The sequence below is a fragment of the Bubalus kerabau genome, chromosome 4 (genome assembly GCF_029407905.1).
Source record: "Bubalus kerabau isolate K-KA32 ecotype Philippines breed swamp buffalo chromosome 4, PCC_UOA_SB_1v2, whole genome shotgun sequence".
Classification (NCBI taxonomy): domain Eukaryota; kingdom Metazoa; phylum Chordata; class Mammalia; order Artiodactyla; family Bovidae; genus Bubalus; species Bubalus kerabau.
The window spans coordinates 101,824,195-101,850,802 of record NC_073627.1 but is presented as its reverse complement, the minus strand read 5'-3'; the positions used below and the strand labels follow the sequence as shown (position 1 = coordinate 101,850,802).

Sequence of the window (26,608 nt, the reverse complement as noted above, 5' to 3'; positions counted from 1 at the left end):
AGGGGAGTATCAGTAAAAAGCAGCCATTTATAATCTGTTTTGACAGGCAGCCACAAATTACTCACATGTTCAGTAGTATCATCAAATTCCCACTGATTGAGATTAAGAAGGTTGGGGAGGAGGGAAACAAAATAAAAAGAAATGAAGAGAAGTTTGTAGCCTGATAAAGGCAATGGTGCCCTTAGACTACAAAAAAAAAAAAAAAAAAAAAAAAAAACCAGAAAAAATAAACAACTGAAGAGGTATGTACAATAAAATCCCAAACAGTATATGAGTGTTATGCTGCCACCTCCACTCCTAATTGAGAAATTAAAAGTAAATGTACTCTATATTGTTATCACTAAAACCAACTAATTTTTTAAAATATCAATAAGGCATACAAAGTGCTATGTACACTACATTGTGACGTTTATTTTGATTTCTATCTAGATTATGCAATTCAAGTTACTATTTAGATTACCATCTTCATTATATTGAAAATGTACATCAATGAAGTCCTATAAGATGTAAAAAAAGTTCAACGAATTATCAGAACATGATATGAGCAAAAAATAAATCAACCAAAACTCAGAACAACAATACAAGGAAAATTAGCAAAATAAGAAAGAAAAGCCAAAGCAGAAGAGGAGGGAAAAAAAGATTGAGCTGACATTTAAGGCATTTTGCATTATATAATTTCATTGACTACCATATTCCCAATGAAAACAGCAAAAGAGCTACTGTTCTGTAATGTAAGCTTATCTAAGAACTGATGAAGGACATCAAAACATGATGGTTGTATCTTTATTTTTCAAAATTACAGATGCACCAAATAAAACGTAAGCATTTTTTATACTATACTTTATAAGAACTTTCTGTTTTACGGGTAGTACAAAATAAATATTTATTAAAAGCCAAATCAATAGTGCTTTCTCCAGAATATTATGGGACACTATGAATCTCCAACTAAACTTATAGAAATGTCCTTCAAATGAAAATCATACAACTGGATTTTTGAGGTAAATAAGTCACTAAGCTAGACCCCTTTAGTTAGAATGCTTTATAGCTAAAGCAAATAAGCACCTTTGTGAGTTAAGACTCTGGGATAAATATGAAGTAAAGACTCTGGGGTAAAAAGCTGGGATATTTATTGCCTTTTTATTTTCACAGAGAAAAGAAGGCAAAATGTAGCAATTCCGTACAACAGTTTTCCATTTTGTTCATAATGCTCCCTACTTTCAAAGAAGGGATTTTAGACTGAATTGATTTCAAATTTGCATTAATCCCATCTATTTCCAGGCCCAGCTACCAATTTTGCTGAATAAGCAAAACACTCCATTCTCATACCCCATCACTACTAGGACAAGGTAAACTACTCCATGGGATGTGTATAATCCCCAGCAGGATGCTTATTAATTACAATCTTCCTCTCCCTTTCAGAAAAATATGTGCAAGTAGATTTATTATGATATTGTTTTTTATTTAAAAGTTGAAAAAATATAAAGTCCTCTTTTAAATAACTTATTACAAAACCAAGTTGTGATTATATGGTTATAAATCACTGCCTTTGGCTTGAAAGAATTTCTCACAAACTCAACTACACTTAATAATTTTAACTGGCTCAACATACAGGATCTCATTAATTCCCTGGGAAATTCTATAATTTTTGTCATTATCATTATCTTCATTTTCTTGGAAATGAAATAATTATTTTAATTAAATATGTAATTTGGTAAATAAATGATAGATAAAAATACTGTCTGGATACATTTCCCCAAATAAAAATGTTTACTTCAGTGAAAGAAGGCATTCATTTAGAAATTACAGATTAACTTAGTTTCAAATACTTTTAGCATAGTAGAAAGTAGACTATCAGCAAAATTGCTGTTTAAAATTCTTCCCTTTGATTTAATTAAGTCAATTTTTTTTTAAAAGTCAGAAAGGCAAACTGAGAAATAGCTGTAGAGAGCCAAGTATCTGTATTGAAAAAAAAAATATTCTGTGTTTTGAATCAGATGTGTCATTTCAATTCACTTCCTCACTTGAAGTCAACGTTAACTGAAAAGATAAATATGGATCGTGTGTTTTTAAAGCTAGAATGTTATGAACTTATCTACAAAACAGAAATAGACTCCACATGCATAGAGAACAGACTTCTAGTTGTTAAGTGGGATGCAGGGTCCAGGAAGGACAGAGCGAGAGGCTGGGATTAGCAGAGGCAAACCTTTGTATCTTTGTCTATATCTGTATCACTGAATCACTTTGCTGTACAGTAGAAATTAACACAACACTGCAAATCAATTATACTTCAAGTTTCTTAAAAATCTAGAATTTTGTATAGACATTTTAAAATATCAAAGAAAAAGTGAAAATGGGGCCCATTTTAAGGTACAGGCTAAAACAGATGTATCCTATAAAAGTATACCTGTGTAATTTCTCAGATGCTTACCTGTGCATCAGCCAGCATGACATCCTTCAGCATGGGCTGGCCCTTGGGCTCACCATTTTCCATCCTCACATAATGCACCTGGTATCCTCTTATCTGGCCATGCTGTTTATTGGGCACAGGTGAGCGCCATGAGACTTTAACAGATGTTGAGTTGACAGCCTCTACCTCGACTTTGCGAGGAGGACCACTAGGAACTGGAACAACATCATTGGATAAAAGAAAATTATAGGCACTTGTCCCACCCAGTCAGAGCATTTTCTTTACTTAGGTTTAAAAAAAAAATATGGGTAGACCCCACCATGTTTGTTTGTGGAATACAAACATTTTCAACCAATGAAAATGCTCAACCAATCTGCTCTACCTTTTAAGAAAAGATCAAAAAGCATGACCGATGCCAAAAAAAAGAAAAAAAATGGAAGAAAAAAAGAGTATCAGAGAAATAGAAAAACATGTAAAAAATGTACAAAAGCCAAGGAAGATGCTTTGAGGTTCAAAGCATTAAAGCACAAAGAAGTATAGCATTGAAATAATAACAAAAACTGGTTGTTGATTGCTGTGTGTGTTTTTTAGGTTTCTTTTTTAGCAGAATAAAAAGATTCTTGATTATATGGATTTTCTTCTTTTTTTTTTTTCTCATATCAAAGGTATTCCATACAACAGATGCCAAAAACTGAATGTCGAACATCACTGTCTCTGAAATGTTCAAGACAAAAAGGCAACAAGAAGATAAGAAGGCGCTTTTGAAAAGTTAACATCAAAATGTAAAAGAAGCGACTACAAAAAGCCAAGAAAAATGCAGAAGACATTAGATGGAGGTACAGAGAAGGGCCTGGATTGCAAGGTCACAGGAGCAAACTGTTCTTTAAAAAGGAAGCAAATGACTGTGTTGAGATTAAAAAAAAAAAAAAAAATTTCCCAGGCCGTAGCAAAGATAGGTCTTTAGCAAAAATTGCTGAAGTTACAGTGACACTGGGTAAAAAAAGATGAGCAGAAAAAAGCACATTACTGTTAGCCTATCAAAAGACAGCAGAGCAAGACCGTGGTAGAAGGGCGCAAACTGATGGAGCAGAGGCAACATACCATCTTCATCGGTTCGAATCAACACGGACAAGCTCTCAGGGCCAGGGCCGACATCGGTGTGGGCTGTCACAGTGATCCGGTATTCAGTCCATTTTTCCAGCTGTTCCAAAAGGTATTTGGTAGTGTCCGAAGGGATTCCCAAAATCTCGTGAGGTTTGTCATCTTCTCCATCCACTGCAGTATACTTGATGGAGTATTCAGTAATAATGCCGTTCTGTTTGTCCACTGGTGGAGGTTGCCAACTTACCAAAATACTAGTGGAACTTGGACTGGTGCAACTAATGTCTTGAGGAGGAGCTGACGGCTCTTATTTTGGTAGTGAGTTAAAGGAGGGTTTGAGTGAAAGGACAGGAGTGGTTGGAAAAAAAAAAATGATAAAACAAAAGAAAAGGCGAAAATAAATAGACGAACAAGAAGGGCAACAAAATGAAAATAAGACTTTGAAACTTAAAATTTTAAAGATAAATTTATGAACCTTGGCTTAGTAATATGAATAAACCAAAAAATGAATAAATGACCAAAAATAATTGTTAAATAATGGGTGGGGGGAATATGTGAAAATGAAATCTTAAGATAACAGAGCCTCAAATAAAATTACCTACCTGCAATTTAAATTCTTCTTCTAAAACAATCCCTCAGTATTCCCCAGCCCTATTTTACAGACTATCGAACTTCATAAAAAGCTGCAAACAGTACAAGATTTGTTACATGAGAGTCTGATGATGTTTAAGAGACACCATTTCAAGCTTTGGCTACTGAACTGCATTCTGAATCATATACAGTACTCATTTGCAAAAAGGTTCTTCAGTGTGAAAAGCGGCAATAACTGTTAGATGCCCTTCTGCCAATTAAAATTTTAAAAAGAGAAGTACATAAAACTCAACAAACATAAAAGGGTTCCCTCTGACTATCTGAAAATCAGTATTCTGACCAGTTCTAATGAGAAGTGTTAGCATGATACTGATCATAGCCCATATACAGTGAGCATGCAGATCGACAGAGGATGAAAATGCAGTCCAAGGTTTACCTACCCGAGGGTAAATGTCAGGCTGGTTGATTCTGACTGTAACTTGTACTTACCCTATGTCAGCTTCCAGTTTTTTTTAAAAAAATTATAACTCTTCTTGGGACATCATTGCTAGTGAAGAATTAGATCCCACCAGCAAATTTTGGTAAAATCAATAAAAATCATCTATCCCTTACAAAATGTCAATAACACAGCCATTAAAAAGAACTGTTTAAAAAAATCCTGAGAACCATCTGGGAAAGATATGACTTATCTTCCAATTTGTATGTAGCTCTTTTCATTTTGTACATAATTATTCATATAAAGTAGAATTTACATGAGAGTTAAAAGATAAACTTTCTTAATGCCCATTTTAATATAAACTAGTAACCTTCTGAGTAATTATTTTCCATCAAATAAATCAAACATATCATTATTTGAAAAAAAGCAAGAAAGAACAATGTGACTACTATTATAATATTCCTAAAGAAGCACAAAGAATTTAGATAAAATACATGTAAATATGTATGCATATATATATAAGACAATATACATGACTGAAGAGTAAAACATTTCTATTTTTTTTTTTTTGTATTTGAACATGCAGTTTGAGTAGTTCTTTACATTCTGTGAACCTTAATAATATGTGGTGTCAGGTATATCTTATTATATAGACAATTATCAGTCTTTCTTAATTTACATGTCTTGTGTTCTTCATTATAGGCAATCAAAATGAAAAGATCTTTGTACAGACAAAAAGAAAATTATCATTAAATAGCCTTGTAAATCTGGTATAAGATTTGCAAAATCACAAGAACATCATTTTTATTGATTCTGACTATAGGTTCTTATCTCTCAAATTATGAAACTATTTCATATGCACTATCATTCATAATAAATTGAGTTGTTCATGTAACAGCAAAGACTCATTTGTAATTCTTTTTAAAAAAACGATTTGGTTTTCACTGCATTCCTACCTTCAGACCTCCTATTCTGCGAGAGTATATGCAACACCACTTGAAACTCTAATAAAGAGTAGATAAGCTTTTGATGTGGTTATAGGAAGTCCATTCTGTCTCTCTGTATGTAAGTATCTATATATGTATTTGCTGTGCTGTGCTTAGTTGCTCAGTCGTGTCCTACTCTTTGTGACCCCAGGGACTGTAGCCCACCAGGCTCCTCTGTCCACAGACTTCTCCAGGCAAGAATACTGGAGTGGGTTGCCATGCCCTCCTCCAGGGGTTCTTCCCAACCCAGAGATCAAACCCAGGTCTTCTGCAATGCAGTCGGATTCTTTATCATTTGAGCCACCAGGGAAGCATGTAAGTATACATTAGGTGTATATATACAAAAAAACTTAAGTTTGTAAAAAACATGCAAAATATAATATTAAAGCATGTCACCTTCCTGTTAATTAAATGTCTGATTTTAAGAGTTATCTTCTGCAATATTACTTATTAGCCTGCCTGGAACTCAAAGAAAACACAATACTGCACTGATTTACATGTTTGAGTTTTACAAGAAATGGAATGTTATAGGAATAAACTATAATCAGTAAGGGATTAAGCAACAGAATACTAATACTTTTCATATGAATAATCATGTGTTGAGGAAAACTATGAATTTTATCATCAAAAACTGAAAAGATTTATCTATAGAATATGAAATTCTGGAAGACTTGCTTATATGAAAGGAAACTCATTCTCTAAAAAACTGTAAATTTCATGTTTTCTGATAGTCTAGAAATTAGGTCAATAGAACATCCTCTTTATGAAATTCCACATATTCATTTTATACATATCTATGTCACTATATCACAAACCACATAAAATATAAAATACTTTTAAAATCTAAGGAAAGTCCAAAATACCGTTCAAGAAAAATGGTTGTTTAATAAATTATAGAAACTTATTAATAAAGAGCAAACAGTAGTATTATATAAGCCGCCAGACTTTCCATCAAAAACAACCTGCCATATAACACATTATACAGAACAGTCCTCCCTAGACAAAATGAACTCCATTGTGATCAACACAACTGTGCTTTAGAGTAAGAGTCCCCAAATGAAAAGAAACCTGAGGAAACGAAATACAATTTAGGTTCGCCACTATACTTGTGATTATTCCATTGTTCCTAAATTTGTCCAAATACAGATCTTCTGTGAATGTTTCAAATTTTCATATGAACTACTTGCAAAGTTAACAACAAACTAGGAACAAATAGGTGACATGAAGACTTGGTCATAAGCAAAGTTAAAATCTGTCTTTAAAAGAGGTGAAAGTTTGGTCTTTAGCTATCTTTGCTAAGCCCTCCTCTGATTATTTTGCAGTGTTCTCAACCTGAATTTTGCCTTACAGCAAAATTCAACGTTTTTACCCATTTTTCTCAAGGAGGCTTACTGTTGCTGCTGCTGCTGCTGCTAGGTTGCTTCAGTCATGTTCGACTCTGTGCGACCCCATAGACGGCAATCCACCAGGCTCCCCTGTCCCTGGGATTCTCCAGGCAAGAACATTGGAGTGGGGTGCCATTGCCTTCTCCAGGAGGTTTCCTAACTTCTCTAAATGACTTTCAATTCCAGGAGTGAGAGAATGGGATCTGTCATTTGGACCCAGCCTGAAAACCAAGGTCTTGATAACTCTAATCTCTAAAACTGGACACTTGCTGATATAGAGACTACCAGCTATTAAAAGAATATGAATTAGCAAGTCTGTTGGTGAGGATAAAAGCCGGCAACACTTCCTAGTGGAAAAAAGGGGCAGAATATAAGCAAAGAGAGACACCTACTTGACTGCATGGTTCTGGCTGATATTTCAGCTGTGGAAGCACCCAGGCCTTGGGGAGAGCGTGCCGCCAGACGGAAGTAGTACAAGCTGTTTGGTCTCAGCCCTTGCAGTCTGTAGGATGTCCCTGGCTCAATGGTGATCCGTTGCTGTGGATATGTAACAAGGGAACTTGATCATTTTCATTAAGATCTGTGCATGTATTTTTATCACACTGCCCAGAACATCAGATTTCTGTCATCAGGGTTATAATGTTATCAAAATATCACAAACAGAATCAATAGTGAATATCAAGGACCCCACTAAGGGCAGCACATAAAGAAGATTGTTGTTTTTTAGTTGCTAAACTGTGTCCAAGCCTCTGCGACCCCATGGACTGTAGCCAAAAGGCTCCTCTGTCCATGGGATTTCCCAGACAAGAATAGTGGAGTGGTAAGTTTCTACAAGTAAGACAACTAGAAAAAAAAGAAGTCAAGGATCTATTTAATGATGACACAGTGTTTCAAATACATCAGATAAGGGGCAGTGAGAGGCCACCACCCATGAACGCATTTCAGCTTTAAGGCATGTGTGTGGTTGTGACATTGTCCACAATAGAAACTGACACCCATTTCTGACAGTGGCTATGCCCAACAGTCCATTTGAAGAGATGTCTAGCTCATTTCCCATGACAGCCTGAAACCCAAGTATGGGCAAAGAAAATATGGCCAGAAGTAACATAACAATGGAAACTGGCATACAATTTACATGACGTTGTTATAAAAGAGATCTGAAATTGCCAAGGTCGGCCGGGATAAAAATCAGATGTTAGTTACTGAAGAAAGCTGGATAATGTATATGAAACCATATCATTATTCTAGGTTGATTTCAAATTAATTTTTAAGTTATTTTTAATTGGAGGATAATTGCTTTACAATATTGTGTTGGTCTCTGCCTTACATCAACACTAATCAGCCATAGGAATGATGTATGTCCTCTCCCTCTTGAACCTCCCTCCCTCCTTCCACCCCATCCCACTCCTCTAGGTTGGCACAGAGCACCAGATTTGAGCTCCCTGCATCATAGGGCCTATAGGAAGGAAAAAGAAACCACAAACTTTTCTATAACCTGACATCAAAAAGGCTTCTGAAATAACTGTTGTTTTTTTTTTTAATTGAATGTTGTAACTCTTATTTTCATGCTTGAAATCTTCCTTTGCCATTTTAGTAAAAATATAGCTATCTATGGGTAATCAATCTCAGATTGAACATGAGTCTGTAGCAAACCTTAAAAAACATACTAATATGTAATCTTGTAATGGCATCAATAATCTTACAAGGCTTTTTATTAAACAGTGTTTGGCATTCACACAAACCAGAAATCAGGGAAGGGGAATTCAAATATATAACTAGAGAAAACATCCTTAGGGTGTTCTGGCTTGCAAATAAAAAAGCTTTCACAAATTTTAGACTTACCAAATAATAAGAAAAAAAAAAGGAATTTCCTAAATAAACATTTGTAAAGCACAGTAGGGATGCCAAAAGTCAAGTATCCAACCATTGCCAAAAGACCACCTCTCTCATAACTGTTTTTATTTTTAATAGGGTATGCAGGTCAGGAAGCAACAGTTAGAACTGGACATGGAACAACAGACTGGTTCCAAACAGGAAAAGGAGTACATCAAGGCTGTACATTGTCACCCTGCTTATTTAACTTATATGCTGAGTACATCATGAGAAATGCTGGGCTGGAGGAAGCACAAGGTGGAATCAAGATTGCCGGGAGAAATATCAATAACCTCAGATATGCAGATAACCCCACCCTTATGGCAGAAAGTGAACTAAGAACTTCTTGATGAAAGTGAAAGAGGAGAGTGAAAAAGTTGGCTTAAAGCTCAACATTCAGAAAACGAAGATCATGGCATCTGGTCCCATTCAGTTCAGTTACTCAGTTGTGTCTGACTCTTTGCGACCCCATGAATTGCAGCATGCCAGGCCTCCCTGTCCATCACCAACTCCTGGAGTACACTCAAACTCACATCTATTGAGTCGGTGATGCCATCCAGCCATCTCATCCTCTGTTGTCCCCTTTTCCTCCTGCTCCCAATCCCTCCCAGCATCAGAGTCTTTTCCAATGGGTCAACTCTTTGCATGAGGTGGCCAAAGTACTGGTCCCATTACTTCATGGCAAATAGATGGGGAGACAGTGGAAACAGTGGCTGACTTTATTTTTGGGGGCTCTAAAATCACTGCTGCTGCTGCTGCTGGTAAGTCGCTTCAGTCATGTCCGACTCTGTGCAACCCCATAGACGGCAGCCCATCAGGCTCCCCTGTCCCTGGGATTCTCCAGGCAAGAACACTGGAGTGGGTTGCCATTTCCTTCTCCAATGCATGAAAGTGAAAAGTGAAAGTGAAGTCGCTCAGTCATATCCGACTCCTAGTGACCCCATGGACAGCAGCCCACTGGGCTCCTCCATCCATGGGATTCTCCAGGCAAGAGTACTGGAGTGGGGTGCCATTGCCCTCTCCGAAAATCACTGCAGATGGTGATTTCAGCCATGAAATTAAAAGACGCTTACTCCTTGGAAGGAAAGTTATGACCAACCTAGACAGCATATTAAAAAGTAGAGACATTACTTTGCCCACAAAGGTCCATCTAGTCAAGGCTATGGTTTTTCCTGTAGTCATTTATGGATGTGAGAGTTGGACTATAAAGAAAGCTGAGCGCCGAAGAACTGATGCTTTTGAACTGTGGTGCTGTAAAAGACTCCTGAGAGTCCCTTTGAGAGTCCCTTGGACTGCAAGGGTATCCAATCAGTCCATCCTAAAGCAGGTCAGTCCTGGGTGTTCATTGGAAGGACTTATGTTGAAGCTGAAATTCCAATACTTTGGCCACCTGATGCGAAGAGCTGACTCATTTGAAAAGATCCTGATGCTGGGAAAGATTGAGGGCAGGAGGAGAAGGGGACTACAGAGGATGAGATGGTTAGATGGCATCACTGACTCAGTGGACATGGGTTTGGGTGGACTCCGGGAGTTGGTGATGGACAGGGAGGCCTGGTGTGCTGCGGTTCATGGGGTGGCAAAGAGTCTGACATGACTGAGCAACTGAACTGAACTGAAGGATTGTAAATAATTTAATGTTAATTTATGTTGTACTACAAACATTTGTAACACAAGTACTTACATCAACACTTTAGTTCTAGAATTTGTTGAGTTATTAATTGGAATTGGCTTTGTTAGCTAAACCTAAAAGCACTGCTCTTAGAACCTGCTCACTTTAGAGATGTAATAAAACAGGTTTATTAACATTAACTCAGTATAGCATTCAAAGTGATGAGCCAGAAGTTAATCGGTAACAGTTCACTGTGTTTGTGAGTCTTTTACAAAAGTATTCTTTGTTAGAAATCAGGACTGTTTTGCTTTGTGAAGTTGGCCTTTTTTAAGACAAAAAATGCTAAGAGATATAATAAAATGGCTTGGTGAATCGAGTTTTCATATATAGTTTTATAAACTTTTTTGCCCTGATGTTCCCTAATGAGTTTCATGATAACAAATGAAATATATATTATTATCATATATCCCCTTTCTGAAAATATTAGATGTATCTTAATAGTGATTTATAGAATCTGTTCAAAGTATACCCACAGGCCAGTGTATCATGAAGTCAAGAGAACAGATTCTAGAAATTGTCTATATATGAGGCTTTGGGCAAATACTTCAACTTTTCTCTTTGTATCCATTTTGTTAATATGTGAAACAGATTAATAATAGAGGCTGACACAAAGCACTACTGTTGGATTGAGTTAATATATGTGAAACCCTTATTATAGTACCTGTAAATGTATGTTATTCTGATTTTTATTTCTCTTTTTAGTAACTATTAACAATTTCTAGCCTTCTATACTTATTTGCATAACATAATCAAATTATATGTGTGTGTGTGTGTGTGTGTGTGTGCATCACATTGATTCGCATCTGATTCTTTGCGATCCTATGGACTGTAGCCCTCCAGGCTCATCTGTCCACCGGGATTCTCTAGTAGAGAATTCTGGAGTGGGTTGCCATGGCTTCCTCCAGAAGATCTTCCCGACCTAGGGATTGGACCCACATCTCTTGTGTCTCCTGCGTTGGCAGGTGGGTTCTTTACCACTAGTACCACCTGGGAAGCCAATAAGTATTGATATATAGATATAGATACATACACACTCATATCAAACAATCAATGGCATACAAATGAACATTTGCTCTGGGGCATCTTTCTCTGAAACCAGTTGGGACAAATTCATCTACCCAAAGCCTTGGAGCTCACTTAGTCAAGTGTTAACTGTGACTTAAGTATTTTAATGCAGAAGACAAAGAAAGGAAATCTCCAAATATCAAGGAGTATATTATTTTACAACCCAATACTTTCGTAAGCATCTTGGAAACCCGAATTAAAAAAAAAAAATCCATTAGAGACAATAGCCATTTTTTGTGTGTGTCTCTTCTGTCCTACTCCCATCAAGTCTCCAAATACTCTTTCTTTTTTTTTTTGGTCAATCTTCTCTTTTTATGAATAAATCTTTTCCACCAATGTCCTCAGTAGCTATCTGACCTTTTAACGGAACTTGGGCAAGTAAACAGAATGAGAGTAGTGTCTCGATGCCATGAATGGTGACAAGGTGAGAAGCACAGTCCTACCTCCTCTCCATGCTCCCCATCTTTGTAGACCAGTTCATAGCTGGCGATGGTGTCTGAACGTGGAGGAGTCCAAGAGAGCAAAATACTTGTTTCCGATTCAGGTTCTGCCTTGAAATTTAGTGGCTGCCCTGGGACTAAAAACAGAAAAGCAAAGGATTAAGCTCACTGTCACCAGAAATAATCAGAAATTCTTGCATTAACTGTTTAACCTTTTAGTGTTCACATGTATTAGTTGAGCAGAGAGCAAGGTTTCTTACATTGTTCAAGTTAACCTATGAATACAAAGCCCACTTTTTCTCCTTTAAGGGATAAGGACAATGTTATGAATATTGTCCTTGTCCTTGAGTGGCTTAATATATATGTAAGATGTGGAATTAGCAAATGTAAATATATCAGTTTCTAAATTCAACTTTAAGGATAATATTTATTATAATATTGTTATAAGCAATAAATGTGATGATATTGTTGTGAGCAATAAACATGATTTATATAGAGCACTTGGAATGAATATTGCCTAAATCACATAAAATGTTAAATACATAAAAGCTATTGCTATTTTACAACTGAGGAGGAACTTATTTTTTAGTACTATAGTTTACTTTCAAAACAATTTCCAATTAGGTTTATAAAATCTCACCTTCACTCCATTAGCAAAATCTATAGGCAAGCATAATCATTAGTATTTTTTTTGGTTACCAACCCATTTTTAAACAGATGTAAAATAAAGAGAATTTAAAAACCTAACACTAACAATTTTTTCTAACCTCTAAATGAGTTTATATGAGTTAATACACTAGACCCAATGTAAATTTAATATTGTCCCAAGTGAGAAAGAACTAAATTACTACACAAGTTAAAAAGTTTATAGACCACACTTACAATCATAAATATACGAATTTAATATAGCTTTCCCTGGTGGCTCAGACAGTAAAGAATCTGCTAGGAATGTGGGAGACCAGGGTTCGATCTCTGGGTTGAGCTGTTCCCCTGGAGAAGAGAATGGCAACCCACTTCAGTATTCTTGCCTGGAGAACTCCATGGACATAGAAGTGTGATAAGCTACAGTTCATGGGATCACAAAGAATCAGACATGATTGAGCGACTAACACTTTCACTTTCACAGGAATTTAATAGAGGTCATCTATAATTTGTACCTTGGTCATATGATCCATGCAATAGACAATTTGGAACAGCTATATACAGATGAAATCAAGAATTGGATCTAGTTGAAAACACCTTACCCAAATGTTGAATTAGAATAAATTTTACTAACACCAACCTCCTAGTTAGCACCTAATCCCACGAGGTCCTCTACCCATTATATACAAGGCTCATGCACTTCAGGGCATCAGTGGCACAATTACCCTTACTTATGTTGTTCTTGCCCAATGTCTACTCTGGCTGGTGCCCATGTCTTGGTGGCCATTAAATATTTTGATCATTACTCCTGATATTATGGTATGTTTCAAAGTGCCATATCTGAATATACGTCCGTATGCCCACAAGTTCACATGAGAATTGTGTATATATTTAAATTAAAAAAAAGATAAGAATAATACTCCACACCAGAGGGGAAAAGAACACCTCAAGTATTTTTGGCAAATGAGCATAAGTATTCAAAAATATGTACAAACAACATAACTTGTAGCTGATGTATGACATCAATTTGTTAAACAATAATTAAAGCATCATTTTCAGAAATAAAGTCATTGGAAATATAAAATGTAATGCTTCCTTTTCTTTCTGTAGTCATCTCTCTGCAGTACGACTAAAAAACTGCCTTTTGTTTGAAAAAGAGATTCAAGTTTAAAAGGACCTACAATGGTTTCTGGGATCCCTAATTATCATTTCATTGCTCATCTGGTCTGTTAACCTGTGAGTGTGTGTGTGTGTGTGTGAATAAGTGCACACACTTGTGTCTGGACTGATGCGTAAGGCCAATAATCAGTGCTTCATATTTCTAATTAATCTTCTTTTCTCCCCTGTTGTACCATAGGCTTTGAGATACTCATTAATTTGATGCCTCCAGGAATGTACTTTCTGAATTGGGTATCTATTTTTTTTAAAAGAACCTGCCCAATAGGTGACCTAACACAATCCTTCACACTGAGAGGTGAGAGGTGGAGACAAAAGAAGATAAGAGATCAAGAGCAAGAGAAGGTAGAACAGAAGAAAATAAGAAAACAATCAGGCAAACAGCAAATCAAAGAGCAAACGCATTATTTTTAAAGGAAAATACCAATATCACAGGCAGGAACAACAATGGAAGCCAAGAATGATCAGACAGATGGGGGAATGATGTTTGAATTCTAATATTCAGACGATGAAAGGTTTTCTCAACCTAAAAATACACATGCCTATGCATATGTATGCAGTCACTTCTTTTTCTCTAGTTTTATTCCAACTTCCACAAGTCTGGGAAAGAACACCTTGTGATAACTTCTGACATAATCCAAACCGAATAAAGTACTGTCAAGAATTAACAACACAGACAGTATTGAAAGGCTGCTCTCAGGATAATAAATGCTGGTTATATATTTCCTCCCTGCTAATGCTAATAATAAATTGAGTGACAGTGACTGAAAACATTGTGGGAATCTAATTAACTTTTTCTTACTTAAACTGTTTACTTTTTTGCTTTTAATTTGTCTCAAACAAATTCCTGGTAGGTCCCGATGTTTCATCCTTGTTTAGTGCCATACACTTCCTTTAATCCCGTAATTCTGTTTGGTTCTATTCAAAGCCTTCTCTTTCTAAATAATGAAATAGCTACATCAAAGTCTCAGAGGGTGTAAATGTTCATTTTATCCTTGCACAAAGTAAGTAAGTAGTGATTACGCAACTGGATAGACTTTTTAAATAGTACAATGAGGTTGTCCTCCTCTGCTACATAACACAATGAGGTTTTCCTCCTCTGCTTTCACCATCTTCTTTTGAAGTGGGCTGGCAGATAATTTATTAGATTGTAAACTTGTAGTAGAAATACCAGTGCCTAGAAATGCCAGGCGGATGAGAAGGCCATATGGACACAGGGTCACGGGAGTGCCTGGGCCACCGGAAGGAGTCAGTGATGCTCTGAGCCAGTAGACGGCTGCCTTGTGGGATGTGGGTTCAGACTTGCCCAAGCTTCTGATTTTTCAACAGAAGTTGATAATGAATCTTCTAGGTAAAATCTTTCAATTTCTTTATAATCTTAAATAAACTGAAACAGTTGAAATGAAATAAAAAACACTGTATTGGGCAAAAGATGTCTACAGACAAAATCTAGCATATGGACCAGGGCTTAAAAGATCTTTTTGTTATATCATTTTTGTTATATCTTTTTGTTATATCTTTTTTTGTTATATCTTTTTGTTATATCACATGTGCCCACATGTGTCTTAAGGGTGACACTACTCAGACTTTCTTGGGAATTGGGAAAGTGAAAGTCTGACTCTTTGCAAACCTGTGGACTGTAGCCTTCCAAGCTCCCCTGTCTCTGGAATTCTCTAGGCAAAAATCCTGTCTGACTCTTTGCAAACCTGTGGACTGTAGCCTTCCAAGCTCCCCTGTCTCTGGAATTCTCTAGGCAAAAACACTGGAGTGGGTTGCCATGCCCTCCTCCAGGGGATCCTCTCGACCCAGGGATTGAACACAGGTCTCCTGCACTGCACACAGGCTCTTTACCGTTTGAGCCACCAGGGAAGCCAAAGAATAGTGGAGTGGGTAACCTATCCCTTCTCCAGGGGATCTTCCCAACTCAGGAATCAAACCCATGTCTCCTGCTCTGCAGGCGGATTCTTTACTGTCTGAGCCACCAGGGAACTGTGGGTTCACCTAAAGATATTGCTTCCTCATTATCATTTAGTCAGTGCTGAAACATCCACAATGAAGCTGAGGCTTTAAAGCAAAAAAAAAAAAAAAAAAAAAAAAAGCTATGATAGTAATGTATTTATTTATATATTCCCCAAATTAGTCCTAATGATCATAATATATGTTTAGAAGAAAACACTTTAGTGGACTCCCAACTGTCATATTTATTTTGTCTGTGCCACTTGGAGACAGGGAAATTTCATCATCGGTCAGAATTTTACAGCAAATACAATGCTACAAAGGCTCTATTAACATTTATATTTATCTTTTTCCATACCCTTTTCCCTCTTTCTCTCCTTCCCTGACTGTCTCCCTCCCTCTCCCCTTTTCCTTTTCCCTCTGGATACACACACACACACACACACACACACAGACACACGACTGAGGGACTTCACTTGCACTTTTCACTTTCACTTTTCCTTACATGCATTGGAGAAGGAAATTGCAACCCACTCCAGTGTTCTTGCCTGGAGAGTCCCAGGGATGGGGGAGCCTGGTGGGCTGCCGTCTATGGGGTTGCACAGAGTCGGACATGACTGAAGCGACTTAGCAGCAGAAGCAGCATATATATATATATATATATACACACACACACACACACACACACACACACACACACATATATATATATAAATAAAATACTCTCACAATGTTTACACCTCAAACTTACTAACATTCTTTTATCTCATTTACTTCAGGTTAGACTATGTATATTTAATTTTTATTCTATTAAGAGCTTTCCTGTTTTGTACCATTTCTCTCACTAATGAACCTAAGATTCATTTTATGGGAAAATCTAAGACTCTGGAAAACATATGGAAGAAGAAGAACAACAAAAACAAAACTCACCCAGAAATGTTAAGTGTAGTAACTGTGACCAGAAACCAAAAAATTTACATGTGGAAAGAGAAAAAGAATGTAAAAATAGTTTTTCTTTAAAATTGTATTTAATAAATCCTTATATTTGGTGAAGTGGTGCTGTTATATCCTTCTTCTTGATTGCTTATGTAATGTCCACAAAGAAATACAAATATGGGTTATCAGTTCCCTAAAATAAGATTATAACCCATTGAGAAATGTAAAATATTTGCATAGTAATACAATTATACTCAATACAAATATCTGAAGGCAACTTAAAGAGAATGGAGAACGAATAAAAAGTGAAAAGAAAATCTGCATGATATCTAAACTTTGATGATTAGAAGAAATAAGATTTCAGTAGATTTTAGAAGAGAAACAGGTTAGCACACATATAAGCTGGCTAAAAAACAATTTTACCTCACCATAGTATAAATATGAAATGTACCAAAGAGATTAAAAAAAAAACAAAACCCAAATAACTTATTGTTAAAATAGCTAGTACTCTAATAAGGTACATATTTTAAAATGTGAGCATCTAGCATATTGACAAATGGTAACAACAACAATAAAAACAACAGCCAGAATTATAGTGGTAGTAAAACAAAACCAAATTCAAACAAGGAGTCGGATTTGTAAGTGCTACAGATATATTATTGACAAAAGTAATACTTAATACACAAGCACCTGCCTAAATCTTGTTCTCAACTGTCATTAAGCATCAATAAGAAAAAGTTAAATTTTATTACAGTTGTATATATAGCCATAGCTCTTTTACTCATTGCTAAAATAACCTAGAAAAAGCATTTAAATTTTTGTTATTGGAAATCAGTCTTTTTTAATTTGCCTATATTGACTTGTTGATATATATTTAATAGTAATGAAATGATTTAAAAATTATGAAAATCTAAGCACAATGTCTCTAAAATGTCATAGTTCTATTACAATTTTGCTTCTTCAAAACATTTGAAGTTGATACCACTCATTAATATTTACTTAGTAAATGCATATAATTATTTTCCTTTCAAAGATCTATACTATTAAGGTCTGCACATAAAAATCAGTACTTTCTCCAAGAATTTATTGAATGCATAGAAGAATTAGAGGTCAGATGTGTTTTCTAAAGAAAGTTCAGAAAAGAGACACGCATGAGGATTTAATAGCTTTATGATTGTCCCATTAGCATGAACAACATACAACATTTATTTCAGTGCACAGGTTGAAGATGTTAATTTATTACATTTCTTTAGAAGAGTTTTATTTGTACTTCTTTTGTAAAATACAGTTACCCTACATTCTTATATAATTATATACATGAGAAAACTATAACAGACATCTTTTCTGAAGGTGTTTTTCTGTAGCAGAGTTTTTCCCCAACATAACGTAAATACTTCCCTTGTCAATGACCATACGGTCCACGTATTTTCAAGGCAAACTAGTCACAAGTAATTATAATGCCAGAAGTTAAAGCGGTGGAAACTCTGGATGATTAATCCATACATTTAGAAAATAATCATTTTAGCCAAAACTTTTTTATATTTAGAATCATTTAAAGATGATAGTTTCATCTGTACTAATATTCATAATTAAGGGACTATATTACTGACTACAAATAGATACCCAAGAAAAAGATACACAAAAAGGCAAAGTGATTGTCTGAGGAAACTTACAAATAGCTGAGAAAAGAAGAGAAGTAAAAGGCAAATGAGAAAAAGAAAGATATACCCATCTGAATGCAGAGTTCGAAAGAAGAGCAAGGAGAGATAAGAAAGCCTTTCTAAGTGAACAATGCGAAGACAGGAAAACAAGAGAATTGAAAAAGACAAGAGAACTTTGCAAGAAAATTAGAGATACCAAGGGAACATTTCATGCAAAATGAGCACAATAAAGGAAATGGTATGGTCTTAACAGAATAAAAAGATATTAAGAGGAGGTGGCAAAAGGTCACAGAAAAACTAAACAAGAAAGATCTATTAAGAAAAGACCTGGATAACCACAATATGTGATCACACACCTAGAGCCAGACATCCTGGAGTGTGAAGTCAAGTGGGCCATACGAAGCATCATTACAAACAAAGCTAGTGGTGGTGGTGGGATTCCAGCTGAGCTATTTCAAATCCTTAAGATGATGCTGTGAAAGTGCTGTACTTAAAATATGAGCCAATCTGGAAGACTCATCAGTGGCCACAGGACTGGAAATGGTCAGTTTTCATTCCAATCCCAAAGAAAGGCAATGCCAAAGAATGTTCAAACTACCACACTATTGCACCCATTTCACAGGCTAGCAAAGTATGCTTAAAATCTTCCAAGCGAGGCTTCAACTGTAGGTTGAAGGTTCAACTGTAGGTTCAACAAGTCCTTCCAGATGTTCAAGATGGATTTAGAAAGGCAGAGAAAACAGAGGTCAAATTGCCAACATCTGTTGGATCATAGAAAAAGCAATAGAATTCCAGAAAAAAAAAAATCTACTTCTACTTCATTGATACACTAAAGCCTTTGACTTTGTGAATCAAAACAAACTGTGGAAAATTCTTAAAGGGAGATGGGAATACCAGACTACTTTACCTGACTCCTGAGAAACCTGTATACAGGCCAAAAAGAACAGTTAGAACCAGACATGGAAGAAGGAACTGGTTCCAAACTGGGAAAGGAGTACGTCAAGGCTGTATATTGTCACCTTGCTTATTTAACTTCTATGCAGAGTACATCATGCAAAATGCTGGGCTGGATGAAGCACAAGCTGGAATCAAGATTGCTGGGAGAAATATCAACTACCTCAGATTTGCAATGACACCACCCTGATGGCAGAAAGCAAAGAGGAACTAAAGAGCTGCTTGATGAAAGTGAAAGAGGAGAGTGAAAACGCTGTCTTAAAACTCAACATTCAAAAAACTAAGATGATGGCATCCGGTCCCATCACTTCATGGCCAAATAGAGGGGGAAACAATGGAAACAGTGACAGATTTTATTTTCTTGGGCTCAAAAATCACTGTAGATGGTGACTACAGCCATGAAATTAAAATATGCTTGCTCTTTGGAAGAAAAGCTATGATAAACCTGGACAGCTTATTAAAAAGCAGAGACATTACTTTGCTGACAAAGGTCCATATAGTTACAGTTAAAGCTATGGTTTTGACAGCAGTCATGTACAGATGTGAGAGTTGGCCATAAAGAAGGCTGAGCATGGAATAATTGATGCTTTTGAACTGTGGTGTTAGAGAAAACTCTTGAGAGTACCCTGGACTAAACGGAGGTCAAACCAGTCAATCCTAAAGGAAATCCACCCAGAATATTCATTGGAAGGACTGATACTGAAGTTGAAGCTCCAACAGTTTGGCTACCTGATGCAAAGAGCTGACTCATTATAAAAGACCCTGATGCTGGGCAAGATTGATGGCAGGAGGAGATGGGGATGGCAGAGGATGAGATGGTTGGATGGCATCACCGGCTCAATGGACATCAGTCTGAGCAAGCTCTGGGAGATGGCAAAGAACAGGGAAGTCTGGTGTGCTGCAGTCCATAGGGTCGCAAAGAGTTGGACACGACTAAGTGACTGAACAACAACAATAGACAGATATTTTGATTGTCTATATTACTAGAAATTACAAATTTACATCAACTCCATTTATATCAATATGTATGCCAGTACTCTTAGAAAAAATCAAAAGTAATAATATCTATCTTAAACTCACTTTATTTCTAATTACCATTTCTGCAGAGTCTGATTTTCAACAAAAACAGGAATATTATTGTCAGGGAATTAATGGTAATATAATGAATGTACCTTTCTGATTAAGTAGACATACAATATATATTTCTCTGGATATAAAATTAAAATATATTTGAGAAGTTCACATAGATATATTACTGACCTGTGCATTTTTGTAGGTTTGGAAAAGACAAAATATTAGAATAATCGTAAACTTAAATTTTATATAACCTAATAAAATAATATTTTATAATGGTTTTATGTTTTGCCTAGCAGTGGTTCTATGAATTAGCTAATCAAGAGCATCTCAGCATTAATTATATCAGAACTAACATCATTGTATTTGGCAGGTGTCCACTAACATCAAATGGCCTTTGTTAATTAAGTCTGGAGAACAGATCAAATCATTGTGCCATTTTGGAAGGTTTTCTTAGCCTATTGATCTTGGCAGGCACAAGTCATCATGTCATTATATATCTTCTCAATCAATGGGTATTAAAATCACAACTATTATGCAAGGTTCTTGGAAATACCTTAATGAAAAAAAAAAGTTAAACAGAAATTGATAACAGCTATTCTAATGCATCTGTGACCATTCATCTAGATTTTTTTTTTTTTTTTAGGTACAGAGTCCCTGGATCACATTAACTCAATTGCTCTTGTCACAATATTACCTTCACTGAGTAATGATTTATGTTACATTATGTCCCCTGGTAATACAGAAAATCAAAATATGGTCTACTGAAACATCAGTTCTATATCTTTCATTAAATTGTGACTAAAAGCATTATCATCTGCCATTCCATGTTCTTAAGATAAGGATACTCATGATTCGCAAAGATTCTTATGTTTTGGTTGACTTTAGTTTCAGAAACTATTTGGTTTCTTAGCTAAATCCTCCTGTCATAAGAAAAAAAAATATGAAACACTTTGATATTCATGCTAAAATTTGTAGTTAGAAAATTAAGAAGCAGATTTAGTGATCAAGTATAATAACCTATTAAAAAGGTATCCCTTCTTCTTTTAGATAAATATAAATTTTTTTCCTATCTAAATGGTTTAGTGTACCTCTGTACTGGGATAATCGAATAGCTACTACAAGTATTTCAGAAGTAAATCATCCTTAATTCTTGGATACAATACTTGAAACCCTGTATTTCCTGCCTCTGTTCAAAAACCTAGTTAAGAACCAAAAAAAATAAGACATTTGTAAATTATTAATTTAAAAGACAATGGTGCTTCAGCAAAGGAAACAAGAAAATAAAAAGACAACCCACCAATGGGTATTAGGATAAGGGATAAGGAACTAGTCTCAAAAATTGACAAATAGTTCATGACGCTTAACAGTATCATAACAACCCACTCAAAATGGGCAGAAGACCTAAATACATATTTCTTCAGAGAAGAATACAGATGGCCAACAGGCATATGAAAAGATGTTCCATGTTGCTAATTATTAGAGAAATGCAAGTCAGAACCACAACGAGATATCACCTCATAGCAGCCAGAATGGCTATCATGAAAAAATCCACAAACAATAAATGCCAGGGAAGGTGTGGAGAAAAGGGAACCCTCCCACACTGCTGGTAGAATATACATTGGTATAGCAATGGTATGGAGTTTTCGTAAAAAATTAAAAACAGAGTTGCCATATGACCCTGCAATCCCACTCCTGGGCCTATATCTGGAGAAAAACAAGATTCGAAAAGATATATGTACAGCAGTGTTCGTTGCAGCACTCTTTACATTACCCAATACCCAAGACACGGAAGTAACCAAAAAGTCCATTGACAGAGGAATGGATAAAGAGACATGGTACATATATGCAATGGAATATAACCAGCCGATAAGAAGAATGAAATAATTCCATGTGTTGCAACATGCATGAACCTAGAGAAGGTCCTACGACGTGAAGTAAGTGAGACAGAGAAGGAGAAATATCCTAAGACATCCCTTATATGTGGAACCTAAAAAGAAACAATGCAAATGAACTGATATAACAGAAACAGACTCACAGAGTTGGAGAACAAGCCTATGGCTGACAGGGATAAAGAAGCAGGGGAGGGAGTTAGGGAGTTTCGGATGGACATGGACACACTGCTATATTTAAAATGGATAACCGACAAGGTCACAGTGCATAGCACATGAAACTCTGCCCCATGATATGTGGCAGCCTGGGTGGGAGGGTAATTTGGGGGAGAATAGATACATGTGTAGGTATGGCAGAGTTCCTTCAGCACTCACCTAAAGCTATCACAACATTGTTTCTCAATCAGCTATACCCTGATACCAAATAAAAATTTTGAAAAGTAATAGAAAAGATCATGGTGCTTAAAAGAATCTAGAGTGTCCAATTAATAACCTATGACCCAAAGGAAGTTACTGACTCTTTTTACCTTTACTGATCCTCAATTTACTTGAGATAATTCCACATCTGTCTAAATGAGTAGGAAGAATTAATACACCCAGAAGCAGACTGCCCAGCATGTTATGATGATCATGATGATGATGATGATTATATACAACTGAAGTTATAAAATATTTCTGTGCATTATCTAATTGATAGTCTTGTTACGGGTTGAAGAGTCTCCCACAAAAATTATCATATGTTGAATTCCTAATACCAAGAACCTTATTAAGTGACCTTATTTGGAAATAAAATTACTGCAGATAGAATCAGTCATTATATTAGATGTAATTAGTCATTTCAGGATTATATGGTATCATTAGGTTGGGCCCTAAACCATTATGACTGATACCTTATAAAAAAGGGAAATTTGGACAGAGAAACATGCACCCAGGGAGAAGGCCATGAACAATGTAGGCAGAAATCACAGTGATGCTTCTACAAGCTGAGGAACAGCCAAGATTACCAGCAAACCACCAAAAGCTAGGAGTGAGCCCCAGGGCCTCGCTGACAGCTCTCCCAGAACCAAGCCTGCTGACACTTGGTTCTCAAATTTCTAGTCACTACAACAAAAGACAATCCATTTTTATTGTTTCAGCCACCCAGGAAGTAGCAGTTTGTATAGCAGCCTTAGGAAAATTAAAAAACAAACAAACAAACAAAAAACTACTACCCCTAAACTCTATAAGGGGGTTATTACTTTAGATGAGAAAACTGAAGTTCAGCGAGATGAAGGAACTTGTCAAAGGTTATAGAGCTAAAAATGTGACTTACGGATTCAAACCTTGGTTACATTACTCTAAGATCAGAGTTTCTTACAGTATAAAAGCTGAGAAATATAAAAACCTAGAACTTGAGTATAGGTATATACTCTTCCTATATACGTTCTTATATCTTTAATGGTTATTTAACTGCTGCTGCTGCTGCTGTGAAGTCGCTTCAGTTGTGTCAGACTCTGCAACCCTATAGATGGCAGCCCACCAGGCTCCCCTGTCCCTGGGATTCTCCAGGCAAGAACACTGGAGTGGGTTGCCATTTCCTTCTCCAACGCATGAAAGTGAAAAGTGAAAGGGAAGTCGCTCAGTCGTGTCCGACTCTTCGCGACCCCATGCACTGCAGCCCACCAGGCTCCTCTGTCCCTGGGATTCTCCAGGCAAGAACACTGGAGTGGGTTGCCATTTCCTTCTCCAATGCATGAAAGTAAAAAGTGAAAGTAAAGCTGCTCAGTCATGTCCGACTCGCAGCAACCCCATGGACTGCAGCCTACCAGGCTCCTCTGTCCATGGGATTTTCCAGGCAAGAGTACTGGAGTAGGGTGCCGTTGCCTTCTCCCTATTTAACTACTAGAATAGTATAATAAAAAATAATCTCAACAGTTGACTATTTTCAGTCGAGAAAAAGAATGAGATTCACTGATTTCTACATTTTCAATGAGAAACTTATGAAAAACTTACTCTATAATACTTTCATGCATATTAACATAACAAACACAGAACTGTGAACACAGTAAAAGCCAAATCAAGAAGATATATGGATGATTTTTAGTATAACTATGATAAAACACTTCTACAGTTATCTTTTTGATATTTTAGTGATAAACCCATGAACAAGCCAATAAGAACCAAATAATAGTATGAAAATAAAGGTAGGAGATCTATAAACATACTAGATTCCTAGTAGCCAAGGCGAACGTTCTCAGCCACAAGATTCAGAAAGTCCACAACATAAAAACAAGTCAGTGGTTACACGTAAGTTTATCAACTTTTGACAGCTGAGAAAATGTAATAATTCATTCTCAGGATTACCCATGAGCTATGACTACAGATTATAGACACGATCTCCAATTATATGGTTCATATGTGGATCCTCAGAACAAGCCAATGGTATGCCGCCAAGACAATCACAGATTAATGCAGGTTTTAAAGTGTCAGTCACTCAGTCATGTCCAACTCTTTGTGATCCTATGGATTGTAGTCCATCAGGCTCCTCTGTCCATGGGGTTCTCCAGGCAAGAATACTGGAGTGGGTTGCCATGTCTTTCTCCAGGGGATCTTCCTCACCCAGGGATTGAACCTGGTCTCCAGCATTGGAGGCAGATTCTTTACCATCTGAGCCACCAGGAAGCCCCAATACAAGTTTAAGAGGCTCCAACACAATAAACAACCACATGAACAGTTCTCAGATATTTAAGAATAAACTTAAAAAGAAACCCACTATGGCTATTCCCATGTATGTGTAAGCATGCTCAGTCATGCCCAACCATTTGGACTGCAGCCCACCAGGCTCCGCTGCCCTTGGGATTTCCCAGGCAAAACTCATCCCATGATGAACTGATCAATTTGAATCTAAGACCACAGAAATCTGATATCCTCTTATAAAAATAAAACTACTAGAAGGGCCAAGTTTTTCTTCATAAAATCACTGGTGTCTGCTCTAACATCCAGTAAAATGGGTGAACAAGGCCCCAAAGTTTGATTTCAGATATTGGTAACTGTCTTTAGCCGTGAGCCCATAGAAAGAAAAAAAAAATCAAAAACATTAACAGAATATTAATTTTTAAGCAAGCTGCTTCCTGGAAAATATAAGCCATTTAAATATCCAAGGCCTCCTGACAAATGGTTTTAGTTTTAACTTTATCTTGAATTATCTACTCCTCCACAGACTAAATAAATTTTTGGTACTATTCTATCAGAGTTGCTAATACTAAGAAGCATGGTTCTTCTATTCTCTAAATGTTGCATGGTGGATGCATTCATCCATCTCCTGCAGAAAGTCTTCAAGTCATTTGGATACAAAAAGAAAGGATGCTACATATAGGGGTAGGAGAGTAAGAGTTACAGACTATTAGGTATAAGCTATAAAGATATATTGCACAACATGGGGAATATTTAGCCAGTATTCTATAACAACCATAAATGGAGCATTACCTTTAAAAATTGTGAATCACTATATGGTACACTGGAAACCTATGTAATATGGTACACCAACCATATTTCAATTAAAAAAAAAGATGTTAAATATATCCTCTTTTCAAAGGACTGTATTATTTAGTCTTTCAGTGTCCATGCCTGTTCCTCTTCACATGGCTTAACTCCTTACTTAGAAGCTCTAAATCTCAAAAACTAAAATGTCTACTATCTTTGTTCTTTGTTTCTGCCCCTGCCATTTCTTCACACCGACTCTTCTCCACCCGACTCCCCATTCAGAAGCAGACCTACCTCCTGTCTGAGTAATGACTTGAATGTCACTTGAAAGAGGACCATCTCCAATTGAGGTGAAAGCCAGGACTTTGACGGAATACGTTTTCTGGGGCACCAAGTTGCCTATAGTAGTGATCTGGCTGTCAGCTACATTGTGCTTCATCCAGTTGTTGACATGCTGAGTGGGATCCATTGTATAATAAACTCTGTATCCTTGGATCTGTCCATTTGGCTCTTCAGGCTCCTTCCACTGGACCAAAATGGTGGTTGAACTCAACATCCGAGCCTGGACATCCCGCGGGGCGCTGGACGGTGCCTGCTCCGAGGTCTGCGTCAGCACAGGCTCGCTGGGAGGCCCCCGCCCGATGTTATTGACAGCAACGACCCTGAATTCGTAATCCGAGTAGGGGCTCAGCCCGGCGACGCTGTAGCGTGTCGTTGCCACCCCATCAATTTCTTTGAAAGGTTCCTCAGAATTTTTAGGTTTATGCTGAATGATGTAGTAAGAGACCGGCTCAGGGTTCCCCGAGTCCCACGTCAGTGTGATGCTTGTAGCAGTGCTCTCAGTCACGACAGGAGTTCCTGGAGGTTTGGGTAAGGCTTGAGGGAGAAAAAAGGCCATGAGCA

The 26,608-nt window shown here is 36.7% G+C and overlaps 1 protein-coding gene across 2 annotated transcripts in view; it reads right to left on the bottom strand.

The window, feature by feature from the left end:
- Nucleotides 1-26,608, bottom strand: part of PTPRD (protein tyrosine phosphatase receptor type D) — a 566,636-nt gene that overhangs the window by 186,551 nt on the left and 353,477 nt on the right. For both annotated transcript variants that reach the window (XM_055578085.1, XM_055578084.1), the window contains exons 8-13: nt 26,000-26,581; nt 11,956-12,089; nt 7,299-7,443; nt 3,509-3,814; nt 2,429-2,622; nt 66-92 (exon numbers count right to left, since the gene is read on the bottom strand). In XM_055578085.1, coding sequence (XP_055434060.1) covers nt 66-92; nt 2,429-2,622; nt 3,509-3,814; nt 7,299-7,443; nt 11,956-12,089; nt 26,000-26,581 — 1,388 coding nt within the window. The remainder of the gene's footprint in view (nt 1-65; nt 93-2,428; nt 2,623-3,508; nt 3,815-7,298; nt 7,444-11,955; nt 12,090-25,999; nt 26,582-26,608) is intronic.